The sequence below is a fragment of the Diadema antillarum genome, unplaced genomic scaffold (genome assembly GCF_040938485.1).
Source record: "Diadema antillarum isolate AM-2024a unplaced genomic scaffold, OU_Dant_1.0 seq00000946_RagTag, whole genome shotgun sequence".
Lineage (NCBI taxonomy): Eukaryota > Metazoa > Echinodermata > Echinoidea > Diadematoida > Diadematidae > Diadema > Diadema antillarum.
In genome coordinates this window covers 374,912-393,898 of record NW_027271795.1, presented here as the reverse complement: position 1 = coordinate 393,898, position 18,987 = coordinate 374,912, and the positions used below count along the sequence as shown (strand labels likewise).

Genomic DNA, 18,987 nt, shown 5'->3' with positions numbered 1-18,987 from the left:
ATTTGGAAAAACACCCTAATATGGAAACAAATATAATAAAACGCTTTGATAACGACTAGCTTACCTCCAGTGCGGGTGCTTGGGACTGTTTGTTTCTGGCTTGGGCGTTTTCACAGCGTCATCTTTGTACCCCCTTTGTTCGGGGTGGTCTCTGCAATGCTCTTGAAGAAAACGAATCCAGATCCACTTGTTCTTCCTCAAATCTGATTTCATTTTACCTGCCGATTCCTTCCTAAGTTATTCAACAAAGTTGATGAAAACGTATTGTTTGATGAGATATGATGCCATAGGTTAGGCATGGTGAGACAGAAATTAATTTTAATGGTACAGGATTAAAGGGAGACGTTAGAGAAATATCTGAATTCTCTTATTCATGCCTATGACTGACTCGTTCGAAGTGTGATTTCGTAGGCCTATAGCAATGTTTATTTGCTTTGGTGCGTTGAATTTGTAGTTGTTTGTTTTTCCTTGTGATATAGTGAATGTTATTGCCTTCCCGCGCTCGGACTTCATCATCTCCCGCATCATCGAATATTATAGCCTACATATTTTTCGTGTGCTCTGTTTTGACTATACATGACATTGTACTACCATCTAATTTCACGCATTCACAAAGAACTCTACATCACGACGTAGTATTTTCGCTCATAGTCATACAGTCCAAACTTATCGATGTAGAACGAACTTGTCAAATAATGAGTGCCATGTAAACCATGTGTAAAAGTCTAGGCCTGTTTAAATACAATGCATACAGATATCGAAATGTATATATTGAAATGTTAAGAGGGCACTAACTCACATATTTATTACTGCGTAAAATATGGATGTTGTTCATTTGCTTTTGCTTTAAAAAATTGTTTGTTTGATTGCTTGTTTGTTTGTTTGTTTGTTGCTCCCGAATAAGGACCTAGTGGCAAGTTATGCCACCCGCCTGTATGCTTTCAGTGTATCTTTTACCGGCAAAGCCGGACGTTTTCTGGTTGTCAGGAAGAGTATTTTTTTTTACACACACACACACACACACACACACACACACACACACACACACACAATTAATGATGTGACAGTGAACTCGTCTATGATTGCGAGCGCAAATGTGATTCCTGTTTAAAAGAAATAAAGAAAAAGAAGAGGGTGGCTTATCATTCTATACAAATTTACAATGTTTTCTGTAAGACGTAGAATTAAATCATGTGTATTGACCTCCGCACTACGGATGTAAAACGAAAATCGGATGATATACAGTGGTTCAGTTCTCGTGGTACAGCTTCCTGACACGACCTCAAGTACAAGTGTATACTAGTCTCGGGCTCGGGCTGCGACACACACCCTTAAAGCAACCAATAAAATGCAGGTATTGGGTTAACGCCCACTAAGTGCAACCATGCGTGACCCACTCATCATAAACCAGCCGTTGCTGGAACTACTGCGTGGCTGTTGAGTTCTGTGGCTGGAACAGGTAAACATCGACCTGTTTTATACCAATAGATGGCGTGTCACATTTTGTTGAATTGAGAATGTTGAATCAGAGAGGTGGAAAGAGTCGCTTTCACCTCCCTGGTTGAATTGTCTCTATTAATTTTCTCCTTCTTTGACATGTTGTGTTACTTTATTACTCCCTGATCACTATGCATTCTCTGTTCTTTGCTCCCTCCCTCTTCTCTCTCTCTCTCTCTCTCTCTCTCCCTCTCTCTCTTTCCAAAATAACTTCGACGTGAACAATACTTTTGTTGGGAAAAATAAAATGATGAGAGTTGTGAGCTACTTTTTTGATTTTTGATTTTTTGCATTATACTCTCTTTTAGAGGCTGTATAAAAAAAAAGGTATCGAAAAATAAAATCAAATCCAAGCATTCCTATACTCTTCTTTTGTTTTGGTATGTCTGTAAATCTTGACATTCGAGTATCAAGTGTCAGTGATATTGTTATCATTGTTACCGCAAGATCAAATTTCCTCACTGAATATCCATACGGTATTACTCTCGCCACTTGGTTGATTGATAGTAACCTGTCGCGCCCATGCGCTCTTACACTTATTGAGGAGACTGACACCAAAATTAACTGAAAATGAATTTTGAACGAATTTACGTATACACAAAATCTCTAAATGCTATGTATTACACAATCACAAAATGTATACTGTGGCCAAATTGCAGCACTGGTCTTTAAAAAAACAATAACAACAGTAACATGCACAGATTACGCAAACGACGAAACACAGAGGCACAAGAAAATACACAAGCAAGCACACACACACACCCACCCACACACACACACACACACACACACACACACACACACACACACACGTAGGACTTATACTCATCGTCACGTAGAAGAAATAGTGTCACATTTTTACCCCATAACCTTCAGTCAAATCCGAAAACTGCCCCGAGTGTTTAAATGCGCTCATTTTGTTTCATCCAAACTATAAAGACTGTGACATCATCACTTCGGTACCCTATTTTGGCAGCTCCAAATCTTGTGCAGAATTAAGAATCCACTTTACGGAATTAATATAATTACCCCTATTAATACGTCACAAAATGAAACTGAAGGGTCATTGGTAAAATCGATGTTCCTCATTATGTTAAGTTATCTCTCCTCTTCGCTCTCTAAGTGGAAATGTCATTATTTCAAAGCTGCGATCACTGTTTTTTAAAGAAAATATCACTTACAGATGACAGTATGGACGTTGGTGAAGTATAGTTGGACATTGTCAAGTATCATCAACATAATCATTTTATCACAATTCTCAGCGATCAGTGATATTTATCATTTTGAAGGATACTTAAGCCTTATTTCATCTTATATTACTGTCAATAATGTAGGCAATATCACCAGGGCCCTGTTTCATAAAGCTGTTCGTAAAGTTACGAACAACTTACGAGCGACTGGTGATCAGTTCTGATGTGCTATACTTATTAGAATTTCCATAATTCAGCACAAGAACTGATCACCAGTCGCTCGTAAGATGTTCGTAACTTTACGAACAGCTTTATGAAACAGGGCCCAGGTATCTTAAAAAGACACAACGTCATTAAGGATTGTGAACCTATGCATAACCATGCTTGCGTGTGTTTGTATCTAGCGTGCAATGGCCACGGTATAAAACTAGTAAAGAGTTCATTCAAATTTCCACAAAATCTGACTACATTGTGATGCTTCATTCATGCATAATCAATATACGATCTGTCATACACGCAGGCTATGCAATAAGCCAGTTCGCAGTTCCACTGCGCATGAGCAGAGAAAGGTCATTCGTACCAATAAGCCAGTTCGCAGTTCCACTTTGCGCATACTACGATGAGCAGGAGAAAGGTCATTCGTACCAACAGGCATCTTGGTTTTTAAATTCACTGGGATAAGCATCTGTGATGTAATTATTATTCATGTAATCCTTATAAATGCTGCTTGCCAGCACATCCACCTGAAACAAAAATGGTATTTGGCAATATTAATAGAAAGAGACTATTAATATAATTATTATATTCAATGCAAAATAATGAAATTTATGTTTTCCCAATTGTTAATTGACGGATCATTCTGGTCATCTGGTCTACGCAAGTTCATTCTTTGCTTGAACAGGAATAATGAATCCCGTAAATATTGTTTCGTATAAAGCCTATGCATTTGTCGCCCTGAAAACCAGTGAAGTGCCCCTAACCGACTGAGAAAAACAAAAGGTCGTTCGTACCAATGTTCCCAGGAACTAACTCCAAAGTGGCTTATTCTGACTGAGTGCACTATCTTCAATATAGAACATGAAAATATGTCTGAGGGTTTCTGTGTGTTTGTAGGATTGGGAAGCTTTATAGACCAACCTACCAACAATATCAATATTCATGCATTATGTTACTTATTTACAACAGTTTAGGGTTATGGCAATCAAAACGCTTGCTAACCTGCTGCTATCATACATTAGTACCCATGCAAATGGGACTAAACGAATTACATCGAAATGCTTTCATATTAGATGCAGGTTTATATCAATTTATACAAATCTATTATATAGCTATTTTCCTCTGAGGAACAATATTGTTCCATCCAGTATCTGTACATACATCAAATCCACACATTTCAGTGTACATACTTGGAATCTATAGTTTTCATGCATTCGTTGTTGCTTTGTCGGGCAAGCCTCGGGAAGGTTTGTGTTGTCAGTAATAAACCTTGTCATAAAGTTTTAACCTGTATGTATACACTTCTTTAGTTTATGTATCAAAGCCATTTTGAATAGAATATACAACCGTTCATGTGAGATGAAGAAAGGCATGCATAATATAGCCTAGGCATATAGCCTATATAGTTTTTTCAAAGAGTATAATATTGTATAAATGTTTGTATATAATACCATAGGCCTCTTTTTGTATACTGATCGAGAATATGTTGTTATTCTTTGCTGCCTGTGTATCATTCGATATAATGCATGTCAAATTTCATATATTTCTTTGTACATTCTGTTGAAAAAATGTGAAAATAAAGTTTGAAATGAATTGAATAGCCTTTGAAGTCAGGAACATGATTTGACTGACCATTCGCCCTTACCTTTCTTTCTTTTAGTGGAGTAGTAATACTTCATCTGGTATAATAGAAATTATACTCATAAGATGATACTCTATTGTCAGGCTTAAACATGCACTATTTCAATACACCGTCAAATTCACTAGAACTATTATGACCTTCATTTCATTTTTTTGTTCTTTTTATATTGGTGAACACATAGGATATGCGGATGATTTTTATATGTATTGATGGTTTAATTACGATGGAAATAGCTTAGAAGAGAATACATCTTATAAAAAGGCAAACAGAATGCACTTATCAAACACTTGAAAGTTTAGAGAAAATTCTATAATACCGGCTGATATCGCTAACACGAAAATGTTAGACTGCAGTCACGTATTGGTAACAGTGGAGATATCGATTATCGACCATGCATGCATGCAGAAAGAAAAAATCCTAGATAGCTTAAAATCTAAGTCATGTCATAAGTCATGTCTGTTAGAAAAAAAGAAAAAGAACACACGAAAGTCCTCTAAAATTGACCCATTTTCACTGCCATATGAATATCTGCTATGAGGTTCCGGGGAATCCAGTGGTAGTGAAAAAAGGGACGAAACGCGCAAAACCGTCGCAATTTCATCAGCAGAAGATATAGAACCATTTTTTCGTGTGCACAAGCGACCGTCCCAGATCAATTGAATAGCGCCAACTTATTAGGGTCCCTGGCGTCAAGCTTGTGCTCTTATGTATCTGGTGTGTGTGATCAAAATACGTGTGTGTGTGTGTGTGTGTATGTGTGTATGCGTGTTTGATGTATGTGCCCGTGTGTGTATGTGCTGGAGGTCCTGCATTGGAGACCCACGTTACGAGTGCATGTTCTCTCACACGCACCTGACGACGGGTCATGCACCTGTTTCGTTAGCTGCACCTCCTCTCCATCCAGCCGTTGTTTCAACCGGGATTGCCTCCGTATTGATGGTCCCACTTACAACTGCAAAGTTGTCAAGGGCAACGGGGCAGATATGGACAAGATGAGACTCCACGGATCTTCCCAAACTATTTCATTTCGTTATCCAAACTATCGCCGACTATCTTTGTAACGTTAGACTCTTGGCAAGTGCGACGAAACATCGGAAACGTGCGAAACCCGGGAGAGAGGAGATCGATAAGATTCTTGCGCTGAAGGCTGAGATTGAACCAGCTGATTTACGGGCGAGTCTGTGAATCACTGGGCCGACGTACTCGGCTAATCTACGTAATTTGTCACTGGAGTATTTTATTCAGACGTGTTGCTTGCCACCGCTGGTTGTTGTGGTTCTGTGTTGGGAGTTGTGCATTGCCAATGTAAAAGACATCTGATTGGAAGCACAAGCGGATACATACTGAAAACGAGGAAACATTTGGGATATTCTATTAGATCAATCTGAAGTCAGGACGATGTCCCAATATGCAACAATCTGATCAGGTTTGTGTGGAAAAAAAAATGACAACAAACATTGGTTTAATTTGACCCATTTTGTGATGGTTTTCGTATTCAAATTGTTCTACTCTTTTACTTATTTTCATATCTGAAATTATAAGTCACTTAAAAACTATTTGTTTCTCTCGGTGGATGAAATTTTGGAATGGTAATTGCCTTTACTTCATATATCTGAAAGTGAATGAATGTCTCTAAGAATCTTTTTCCACTGGATACAATTCATTATTATCTGTTGTTTATAAATTTATATGGTTTGTTGAATGTAGTAGTTCAGAGTGTGACTTCTAGCTATGTTTAAACATTTGACATGAATTGAAATAAGCCAAACAATCCCAGTATTGAAGGGATTACAAGAGAGCAAGTATAGAATGCAAGCCAAAGATCTAACTTTCTAGACAACCATATATGTATACATAGTGTAATGTGTCCTTTTTTCAAAAGTCACTGATTAAGGCAATTCACAGTATAGATCTTACCTTAATATCATCATCTGTCGAGTGATGTGAGTTTTTAACAATGAGAAAGTATGACTGACAGTTGATAAGAATATTGATGTTTTGTCTTGATTTCCTTTGATTTGTAGCATTCCAAGTGAGTTCTATAGCCATGCAGAAAGGGGTCCGTCTGGATGACTGCCAGCTGCTACTGCTGGCCAGCCGTGCCAGGACAGACTTCACCATCGCGGGGAACCTCCAAAAGAAGAGCTCTGACATGAGCAAATGGAAGCAGAGATGGTTTGCTCTCTACCAGAATCTCCTCTTCTACTTTGAGAATGAGACGGCGAGCCGACCCCTAGGCCTCATCTTTGTTGAGGGGTGTTACACGGAGCACATCGTCACCCCCAGGAGCAGCGTGAAGGATGAGAAACAGGTAAGGACCCTATGGTTGTGCATAGCTATGATGTCATTTTATGATTTGTGTGACATTCTTTTTATATAGCGACAAAGGAAGTAATGAATGTTTGAACCACGGGATGGCGGCTCTGAGTCCCCTTTAAAGGACATTGCTTCAATGAGAATGTAGGGCCTTGCCTTAGGGGCATGACCACTCTGTAGCCAGGAGACTTGGATCGGGGCCTCTTGGTTGATAGTCCTTGGTATTATTTACTATGCCATAACAACTTTATTTTGAACATTCCAGTGTCAATCAAAGGATAACCAAAGAAGCATGTACATGTATGACGTGGTGTAAATGTTGAATACTAGTAATTTGCAAGGTATTTATTTTTGTGAATTTCGTGAGTCGAGTGCTCTTTGCGAATTCAAAAACATGTGAAAATATCAACTCTGATCCCAACATGGACGTGACATGCATGCATACATTTCTCTGTTCAGTGTTGTGCTCCATAATCACAAATTTAACCGCTCATGAAATTGCCAGGAAGTCCCGATTCACGAAAAATTAGACTTGCTAGATATATGGCATAATACAGTATCTGATAAACTGGGGAATAAGCTTTCATAAGATTGTCTATTGATCTATGATTGGCTTTAGTATGCATTACCTGAAATGATCACAGAAAACAAATACTTGGACAGTGATCGTTCATGTTGTGATGTAACTTAGGTCAAATCTTTCTGTTAGGGTGACTCAACCTTTGCTATCATTCACCTTCTTGTGTGTGTGCCCAAGAAATGTTGGCACCATTTTGTCTGGCCCTTATAAATCCCTGTGTCTATATGAATAAATCTGAATATCTGTTCCTTATATTATTTCCGTGTGATATAATAAAACTCTGTGCAAAGAATTCAGATTGGAGAAGGAACAAACTGGAAAAAAAGAAAGAAAAGAGGTGCTTATTCAGGTTTCAAATTAACTTGTAAAGCATGGCTCAAAAGAGGAAACAAATGTTGGTGAATATTGAAGGGTTTGTGTTGTATCGTGAAAATATGAAGATGCTGTCAGCATTGATGCCTAGTATGCTGAATATATCTTTTTGAATGAGGAGCGCACAAAGCTATGATGTCTTCTAGCTGAACAGTCTTGCCTGTTTCTTGTCATGCACTCTTGACTTGAAGTATGCTCCATCTTACACATGCACACATGGAAGTTAGGCAAAAGTCTTTATGCCTGCTGTAATTGGCTTTCATCCAAGGGTTTTTTTCTTTTCTTGGGAAGTACAGAAAAAGTAATCTAAAATGGGAGATGGACTTGCTATCAAAGAGATGAAAAAAAGACACTTCTTTGCTCGAAAAATAGCATATTCCATCACACAGGAGACACTGTATGCTCTTTGGTCTTATCTTTTAGTTCTAGTCTCTGTGTCAATAGAGCAATGATACAGCCACTCATTAAAGTTGTTTGATTGTTTGCTTGCCGGGGTCTTGTGCCTGTAACACCAAAATCATTGAGGAGTGGTATGCCTTATGCCGGCTGTGCAATCCTTGACGCGCGGCCGCTGTTTTCCCAGCATCACATGAAACATATGCATGGACAATTATTGGACAAGCCAGGCACCCGAGGTATGTGCACACTGCTGGGACGGAACTACGGTGGCAGTACACAAACAAATGGCTGATTGGCCTTTGTTTAAAGGGTGAGATACCACACATCACACAAACACAGATGCACTAGTGGGTGTTTCCATACGGGTTGCAGATCAATCTATTGATATCATTAATATTGAAAGTCTAAAAACATTCAATATTTCAGACATGGCAGCAACAGATCTAGATTCAAATATGTATGGCTTAGCCATTGTTGCAGAGATCATGGAAATTTCTTATAGACTTGATACACAACAGACCTAGATTTATTAACATGGTCTTATTGTTTGTACACCTTAGCCCTTCGAGTGCAGACTGCCACTATTGTTTTATTTCAGGTTTTTACAGGGGGTGAAGTTTATAATAAGATTTTCTGTAGAGACTAATTTCATGTAGTCATGGTGGGAGAGAGTGGATATCAGTTATCCCTTGTTAATCCTGAGACCCAGAAAACAGGATGAATGTTTCCTTGATATTTACATCAATGGTTCTGGTGTAGACAGGCAGGCACCATGTATCACCTGCCCATGTTGCAGTATATTCTCGGTTACGATGAAATTCATGATCACTGTCGACAAAAGAAAAAGTAGCAAAATAGGAAAAAACAAACCATGTTTGTTTCCAATTTGAATTGCATTTATCAGTTGTCATTTTGGCTACTTGGGTGGATGTTGCCATGTTGCATTAGGATATGTGACCAGTGATGTATTTAGAAATATGTTAGGCATATTTTTTTTCTTTTGAATTCTCACCTTTGGATACCTGAGACAATTCTCTCAAAAACAATATTTGTATTTTGTGTGATTTCTGACAGAACTGGCCACATGAACTTGTGAAAACTGCAGTCAACTGAAACTACAGCAATCCACCAGCTTCAAAGTGGGCTAGATAAAGAGGATAAATAAGCTATGCTCCAACACAACAGAAAAGTAATGATCAACATTAAACACCATCCATTTAAGAATCTTTTAGCCTCACAAACCAATGTAGGAATATGTGCAGGTTACTGTTACTTTGAAAGTGTCGTAGCCTATTAGTTCACTTTGACTACAACATTAGGGTCATTATGTCATACCCATTTATAATCTGTAGTCTGGAAACCAAATATTGCAACAGAAAGAAAATAAGGAAGTAGGGCTAATGAGGTAATGGGTGTCATACAAGGCTAGAATGTGAATATAACTCTCGTACTTGGCATGACTTTGGTGGAAAGTTGTTATGTTGTAAAATTAAATTGACCATGCTTATTCTGGAATGAGACCAAGATAGCATCCACATACATGTAGCATGCTTATTCATGACTGCATTAACCCATTGAGGATGAGTCCCCGAGTATACTCGGGCAGGTGTCTATGGGAAATGCGTGTTGCAGCAAAATCAGTCCGTCTTCAACGGGTTAAGATAGGAATAAATCCCTTCTTTCCTTAATCAATCACATTTAAAGCCCCATTAGGCCTATAACCTTTTTAAAGATGATTTTGTTGCAAAATTAAATTTGCTGTCATAATCTGTTCCATTTCTCTGAGATTCTTTGGCATTCACACCATATTCTTTAAAAATAAATATATATTTTGAAATATTGCATCATACAAGACTGCTTAGGAATTTCAAAATGATTTCACAACATCAAAACTTTACAGATGGTGAAATGATAGCCAATATTAAGTACAGTGCAAGTAAAATTGTATATTTGCAAGTCATTATTGCAGTTTAAAGGAGAAATTACATTGTCCAAATATATTTGTGGTAGACCACATTTGTTCTGAAGAAAAGAAGAAAAAAAATATGATTACTTCCTCTTTTGATCCCTGCAATAGTTATGTTTGTTGTTTTAATGAAGACTAACAGGAAATCTTTGCTTACTGTGATATGCATACATCATGAGGTGCAACTATATGTGGTACGTTGGGGGGTGACTCGAATGGAGGCTCAGTTTCCTTATTAGAGCAATTTTATTTGGTTTTTAAGGAGGGAAAGGGGTAGGCTAAAGATATGGGGTAGAGAAAGGGGAGGGATAGTAGAAAGAGGAAGAGTGGTAGAGAGGGAGGAGGAGCCACAGCTGAAAAGATGTGTCAGACTACTACAATTTACCATTCTTGTTGAGAGAGGGGCATGACTTGTATGTACACCTGCAGAAACAGGTTTTATCATATATTTCTTAATTTATGTGAGCTGGCAAATTACTACGTTGTAGACAACTGTGATATATGTGGAGAATAAACATCTTTGTTCGAATGTTTACTCTCCAGGAGCCTCTATACTCTCTTTTTTTTTTTAATGCAAATAGAGATTAATAGACCATAGTGAATTGTAAATATGTTGCACGGGCATGATTGCTTCATTTTGATATATTGCAAGAGTCAAAGATTTTTAGGAATTCTCCTTTGGGCATTTGTATCTGTTGAAATTTTGAAATGTCTTGCTTCTGTTCTTTCTTGCGCAAAGATTGAAGAGAAAACATGAGTCATTTATTATTCTTTTTTTTCCCCCCATCATATCATTTTACCCCTATCACAATATTTACAATATTGCATAGAGGGCAATATTTAATGTTCTCTTTAGGTAAAGAGGTTTTTCTGGTAATGCTGTCTCCTTTTTGTCAAAGATTGTTGAAGTAGAAAACGGGAGCTGACAAACAAATCTTTGCTGTGAAATGCCTGTGCATTTATGCCACCCCGCTCACACAAGCTCACAATGGCTTCCCATCATTGCCAGAAAATCCAGAGGACTTTACACCAGGGTATTAGTCGGCACATAGGACACAGACAATACTATATTCATCGTTCAATATGATGCCCGCATAGCATGGATCTGCGCAAAGCAGCTCCGAAGATTTTCCAATAAGCAAGCTATCGTTACCAATCATCACGACTGATAAAAGACATGCAATTTGCCATATGATACACGGCCTCCTCCCCTCCCCCCCCCCCCCCCCACTCTCCATTTTTCATTTGGTGAGCGCGGGAGGCGAGGTTCTCGGAAAGTAAAGTAATGCACCATTGACCACCCATACGCTATATCCATTGTGCATCATGTAGTTTATTGCTAATTTTCCCTTCTGTAGCGGCAGCTATCCAGAGGCTCCGCTCTCAATGACTTTGTCAGCTATGTGCAAATTTTGCCCCCTGAATTCAATAATGTGATTAACTGATATGTAAGCAATCAAATCAATTATGATGCCCATTAAGGTTCATTTCATCGTTGCATTAGACCTTCCATGATCACCGGAGAATATGTATTCTGTAGGTAAGTGCTCTGAGTATGTAGTGTTGTGTTAATGTGTGCTGAGTGCGGGACAAAAGATGACAATACTGTAACACATAAAGTCCAAGAAACCACGTGTCTGTGATTCGATAAGTCTCACTGTGTCTTCTTGTAAAAAATTTAAAAAATTGTCATTCATTTTCTATCTTTATAAAGTACGGAATGAAAACTTTTCTTTCATTTGAGCCCTATTTTGGTCATATACCACTGTTTATTTGCAGCTGTAGGATTTTTGTTCATTTTTCTAATTTTGTGCCAATAAATGACTGTAATCAGTCCCAACAACTCTTTGTCCTGATATATACTACTGCAGGATACACAGTAAGATTGAGAATTACCAATTAAATATGTGCCATATGAGCATTTCTGTAGCAAATTGTCCCAGGTTTTTGTGGTTAAGCATTTGTACACTGTATGTGCCACTGAGAATAAAGTTGAGTCCTGGTGGTGCTGCACAAAATGATGCATTCAATTTAATTCAATATAAAGATACATTTCATTTTCATTTTCCCGTAATCATGAAAGATACAAATGATACATGAAAATTTGATATGATTGTAGATATTATTTAGATTAAAAATGCTAAAATAGGAAGGACAAGAGTACATACATATGTAGTGAACAAAATAGGGATCATAACATGCAATTTGAAGTACATGAAAGTAATAGCATATGATTTGCAGATGGGTCATGAGAAGCTTTTATAGAGAAAAGATTCTATGAAGACTTGTACTGTAAATATGATTGACAAGGTGGTATATGAATTATGGTAGACAATACATGACTTCCGCTATCAGATATTGCCACCGTAGGGAGCTTATCTGAGAGTCATGACCACTTAATAAACAAAGTCTAGTCTCACCATCAGATAAGGTTAAAATGAAACTACATTATCATTTATGGTGGTGAACAGAGGGTGTATTCATCAATTCTGTCCCCCTCAAAATATACTCAGGAGTGCAAATTTTCATTCTTGAGGTCATGTGATTGCTCTTTCATCTTTTGTACTTTTAATCACCTGATGAACCACTGATAAAGCAAAGATAGCACTAATTATAATATGAGATGTGTGGGTTTTTTGAGGGGGCGGGGGGAGGAAGGGAGTTAATTTGAGGCAGTGAAAAAGAGGGAAGTTGGTCTATATAAACATCTGTAGATATAAAAACACTTCAGCATGTAGATATGCTTTGCGGCTGATTCATCTCCTTTACATTTAACTCATGCACGTAAAAGATCCCGCTTCATTCATTCATCGTAAAGCGCAGGGTGTTTAACCCGGTGAACATGGTCCCACCTCAAATCCAACTGGACCCCATGGAAGACCAGCTTAACGTAGCTGAATATGGGCTATCCAGCCATCTTCTCAGATGGAAATGATAACAAACAAACATTATTATGCTGATTTTGAGTTATCATCTTTTCTATTTTCATCTCATCTTAAATAAAGCACCTACAAGACAATTATAGATAAACATGTTGAACATGATACTAATGTGCCAAATGAAACAATTAAGAATTATGATCTATAGGGCTTTCATGAAAGTAAGCTTATGTAGCTGTAAATGATGAAAATGGTACTAGGTATATTTCTGTAGTGCAGCTACTATAGTCTACTGTGCTGCAATAGGAAATTTCTGTCTGCTTGATTTTTTAAAATCATAAGTACCAAATATAGTTAAAAATTGAAAAAATTGTTCATAAGTTGAGATTAAAGAGTTGTAGAAAAGATGCTGACAGTCGATGATGGCTATTATTCTAAACATTCTACACTTAGAGTTTGAGGACAGAGGGATGTTTTAGCTGTTTGCTTTATGTTCAAGGATTCTTACACCTGATCCTGCGAATTAAGAATAATGTACATGCAGTATACAGGATACCAGCATAAAATTTGCCAATTTGGAGAGGTATCACTTGAAGTGCTTTGCCCAGATATTGCTAATGATATCACTGCATGTGCATCGTAAATACTAAATGCAATTGATTATCTACAGATAAAATTCTGCTAAAAGAGTCTAGTTCAAAATACCATAATGCCACAATTGGTTGTCTGACTTAGTTAATAGAATGTACACATAATTCTTGACAACTTCACAAGTAGCTAGTGTAGTGTACAATTTGACTATAATGCACATGCTTATTTTAAAAGAATTGTGTCAGAAAATGCCATAAGTGGATTATCATTTAGCTATCTCTTGCCATAGGCATTATGCACCCCAGCTGTGACAGGTTTCCGAAAATATCAACCTGTACTCCAAAAGATAAGCCTCCATACATAGACTTACCTGGGTAGCACATGGCCCATCCAGTTCCTACAAGCAGTAAGTTCATTTACTTTAGGATTCCCTTTATGGTTATATACCGTAAAGTTCCGTGTATAAGACGCACCCGTGTATAAGACGCACCCCTAATTTCGGACCTAAAATTATAAAAGAAAAAAAAAACACGAAAATGTCCACGCAAATATTGCGTGTGTCCTACATATTATTTCAGCTCAATATTTCCCTAGAATGCAGCATGTATATGCTCTATTTTTCGTTTCCTTTTATATTTTCTTTTAACGGTATTCATCGGATATCAACAAAATATGGAAGACGCAAAATGCGAGACTTGTCTCGGTACTCACTAGCTATTTGTTTCGCCTTTCAATCGTGGTATATGTGTCATGCATATCATACTCATGAGTAACAGTACGATCTTTGCTGTCATACATAGCAGAGGGTGTCTCGCATATTGACGCATGTCAGAGTGGAAGGTTCATTACGAAAAATAAGAAAAACATCAACAAGTGTAGCAGAGGGATCATACGGCAAGACGTACGGTGCGTACGGTAATTACACTCATGCACTGTTACCAGTAACATGTGTGTCTCTTGTACCATGCTTGTATGCACAGTGCTAGCCTTTTGCAAAAGGCAGCTCGCTATAATTTCAGCACAAGCACACAGAGAGCAATGGACTTGCACACACAGCGCGCAACGGGCAAGCGCGCTTCGATCCGATCGCTGTGTGCACGCGAGTCCATTGCAAAAGCCTCTCTGCATAAACATGCAGCTGCTGCCTTTGCCAAAGGCTTGCTAGCTAGCTAGCTAGCTAGCTACAGCACAGTGTAGCTATGCTATCCTAGCTGGTCTTGCACTCGTGAAATGAAGAGCAAACGAACGACATGGATATGCATGCATGCTTCACACATCGTTCATATTTACGGTGACATAGTGTCGATCCTACTCCGTATTTTACAGCTTTTGTCTATGGCCATATTGATACTAGTACATTGATAAGTTTTACGGTATCGGTAATTTAGTAATGATACCTGTACATCGCGTATTCCAGCTACTAGGTTGGCTGTTGGTAGCTTGGTAGACTGACATCGGTAGCATACAGCAGTGCTGTATAGTGTACAGCTGTTGTCTATGGCCAGATTGATACATCGTTACTGCACAAGGCCGATGTAAGTTTATCTCGTATTTGCAGCTTTTGTGTGTGTCCAGATTGAAAGATCGCTCTTTTATCCGTAAGTTCTAGTGATTGCTTACCTTCCAAACGTCGATGGGCATACATGGCCCCAAGTTGGCCTTATAAAATTGGGTGTACATGACGGATTTTTTTCCGTGATTCGACTGTACCCGTGTATACGACGCACCCCCGATTTTCAACGTTTTCCGACGAAAAAATAGTGCGTCTTATACACGGAACTTTACGGTATATATTACAAAATCAGGGAAAGGTCAGATGACTTTTCAGCATCAACACAAAATTAAAACTGTTTGTTGATCAGGGTTGCTATTCACAAGCTCAATGCAGGCATTGCTTCGTACATAATGTTGGCTCGTACACATAGTAGACATATTATACACCTTATGGCCCACATTGACGCACACACTGTATAAAAATCATACATCATTCGTCTGCTTGAAGGTTGGACTAATGAGTATAAAACACGCAGAGTATGTCTTACGTAAAGATCAGTGGTGTTAATTAACCATGCAGTAAGGTATACTCTGTCTCTTTTCTCGCCTTGGCATTTGATGGGTTAATACACTATCTGTCATATGAAACTGTATCAGCAGCACTTGGTTGGCATTGACTGTAAGACACCACTCAAGATTAGTCTGTGGCTCCAGACACTGGTTGCAGTCATTTGACAATTAGTGATATTTGTGCAGAGTTTGTCCAGTATGATTTTTATATTCTTTAATGGCCCTCTTGCCCAACACTTGTCATTTGAAGCCATCAGTCAAATGCAGTTCCACTACATAATCACCAAATGAGGATTTGTCTTAGTAGCCCTTAATGACAAAAACATCTCTGAAGATGCAGTTTTTACATGTTACTGTAAAAGTGGATATTTTTGCATGAGAAATTTTTTGCGCTCGGCTGGGTAAGATGAGTTTCACATGTTTTTAATTCTGTGGAATCAAGACATCAACTACAGAAACACATGGCATGCAAAAATATTTGCATGCTTTTATCTTTGCGCTAGTTTCTGGTTGTGCAAAATGCACGAAAATTTCAACACCGCAAAAATTTCCACTTTTACAGTACATGATTTGTAATGGTTGACTGGAATGATAGATATTATCCCTCCATAAATAATTTTTTTTTGCATTGTCAGAATGCATCAGTTGCATAATGCAGAGACAGAGCCTAAGGGGTAGGTGCCTGGATTACCCAGTCACTCGTATAGTTGGAAAGGAGTCTGCATACAAAGGCTATGCTGAAATTGTAGTCATACTCTGCGAGGGCAACAATCATGCAAAGTTCAATTATGAAACATTGATAAGACAGCAATGTGTACCATTGCAGCCAAATGCCAAGATTAGTTTTGTCTGTACGGGCTGGAATTTACCATGATATGGCATTCGTTCTGCTATCGGAAAATTTAAAACCCAGGCATAGTTCTGATGACTAAGCATTCTTAACCAGGAGATAAAAAAAGCAAAGAAAGAAAAAATGCATAAATGTTGTTTTTAAATGTGGTCTACAAATCTCTGAGTGTTCACCATGTGACGATCATAGATGAGGCAAGAAATGGCCACAACTAGCAGATATTGTGTGAAAACATATCAACTGATTTGGAAACAGAGTATATATTGACTGACAATATTATTGTTTGTGGTTCCCCCTCCCCCCCCCCAAAAAAAAACAAAAAAAAAAAACACCTATTACCATTTCAATTATCAAAGCATTTCTACAAGCACTGTTATCTTATATTGATTAAATTCTAACAATTCTTACAAAAGAAAGCAAAATATGCAATGCTCTTTGATATCTTTTGTTATGTACATGTTTGGTTTTTTTTTACACCTGAGAAAAAAAAAGACTGAAAGCATTATATAGATGATGACTGGTGGGGGGAGGGAACATACCGAATGTTCCACAAGAAGGGTTTGAAATGCTATTGCGGGAGGTTATAAGTCCTGAGAAGAAGTCGAGGGACTTATAGCCTCCCGAAATAGCATTTCAAACCCTGAGGGTGGAACGTTTGGTATTGATATACATGTTCCCGACAACAAAAGTCATCATCTGTTAAAAAAAATTAGAAACTATGTTGCATAGGAAACATAAAAGTTGATATCCTGAGGCAATTATATGGACAAATATGCGACAGGATAACATTGTAGGTAAAGACAAAGAAACAGAGAGAAAAAAAAAACATAAAGAGGGAGCAAACACAAGCATACACATGGAGACAAGTCCTCAAAGGTATGATTATGTAACATATCATACTTTGCCTTGTATAGACTGACAAAGAGCCTTGTGGCAATGAAAAGAAGGAATTGACATTTGACATAAACCAAGGCAATGCCGTTCGTACTGTAATACATGTCACTGCACAGAAAATTATGTAATCTGACAAGCCCAAACCCTTCTGCATGTAAATACCAAATATATCGCTAAGTCCTTATATTTTACTGTGTAGATCTTGGACATAGAAATAGTAAGTTAATCACGTGCACTCTTCATGTCTCATATTCTATATTGTAATATTGTATACAATATGCTAATATGAAGATGTAGAAATGATGAGGTACAATGTGATAAGACTTTGATTAAGAGAACTGGGTATGGGAGAATAAGAAGCACCTTAATTATGTGGAATATATTTTTATTGTATTCCAACCATCATGGTGAGCCTCCTTTCTGCTAATATCTCCTACCTGTTACCAGTCATTGTGTATCTTCACACTGGATGACATATAAAGTTACCTTGTAGAAATCCCCAAACTGGGTTGCAACACACTGGTCTCATTGCACACTATGATTTGTCTTGGGTTTTTTAATTGTCCCTTGCAGGAAATTGTGGTTTCTAAAAAAACCCTCTAGTCATGTGTCTTGTCTGGCTTTATATTTCACATCTGATGGACTGCCTGAGCCAGTTTTGATATCTATGGTATAATCTAATTTCACCGAGCCATGAAAATTTATGTACTCGTATACCTCATGGGATTTTCTGTGCTGTATAGTGATAGTTGTTTTGAGCTAGGCATCATATCGTATGCATTTGTTGTGTTTTTGGTTTTGCTAAATTGTGTGTAGATAACAATGCAAACAGTGCCCTGCAGCACTTTGTATTGGAATTTGATGTATGCCTAATCAAGCAGAAATAAAAAGAGAGAGATTTATCAAAATCAGAGCTGACCACTCTGTCTTAGTGATGGTGATAAAGAAACCAACACATAAGATATCTAAATACCTACATTTCTGTGTATCTACTGGACTATGAATGAATTACATGATATACAGTCAAAGCTGTCTGTAACTGCCACCCAAGGGAGACAAAAAGAGTGGCCATTATAGACAGGTGGCCACTATAGACAAGTTATCCGACATTTTTGTGTGTGTATGGCATGCTCTACATCCAAGCTATAAGCCCTTACTTCTACATGACACTTGTTTGCATATATGCAATATATGCATGTGTTTTGTGCATTGAATATTTCCATTATTCGACAAATTATTTTGCACAAGTGTGCATATAGTAAGCAAGCTATTCATGGGTTCATTTCTTTAATGGTGGGTTAATGCAGAAGTGGTGACCACCAAACTGTTCACCATGCATGACCAACGTGACTGCCAAACAGAAAACCTCACTAAATTGCTGGTTCTAGTGCGCCTCCCTGTGAGTCGATGGCTGCTATACACAGCTTATGATCTGCCACGAGAAACAATATTGGTAGCTGCTGGCTGCATTAGACTTGTGGCCACTATGCACAGGGTCTTTTTAAAACGTGGCTCTTCTCTCAGAGGGATT

At 38.0% G+C, this 18,987-nt stretch overlaps 1 protein-coding gene across 1 annotated transcript in view; it reads left to right on the top strand.

The window, feature by feature from the left end:
* Positions 1–5,432: 5,432 nt before the first annotated feature.
* Positions 5,433–18,987, top strand: part of LOC139741704 (ras-specific guanine nucleotide-releasing factor 1-like) — a 157,939-nt gene continuing 144,384 nt past the window's right edge. The window contains 2 exon segments of the mRNA XM_071652286.1: positions 5,433–5,971; positions 6,570–6,856. Of these exon segments, the coding sequence (XP_071508387.1) occupies positions 6,593–6,856 (264 nt within the window). The 5' untranslated portion in view covers positions 5,433–5,971; positions 6,570–6,592.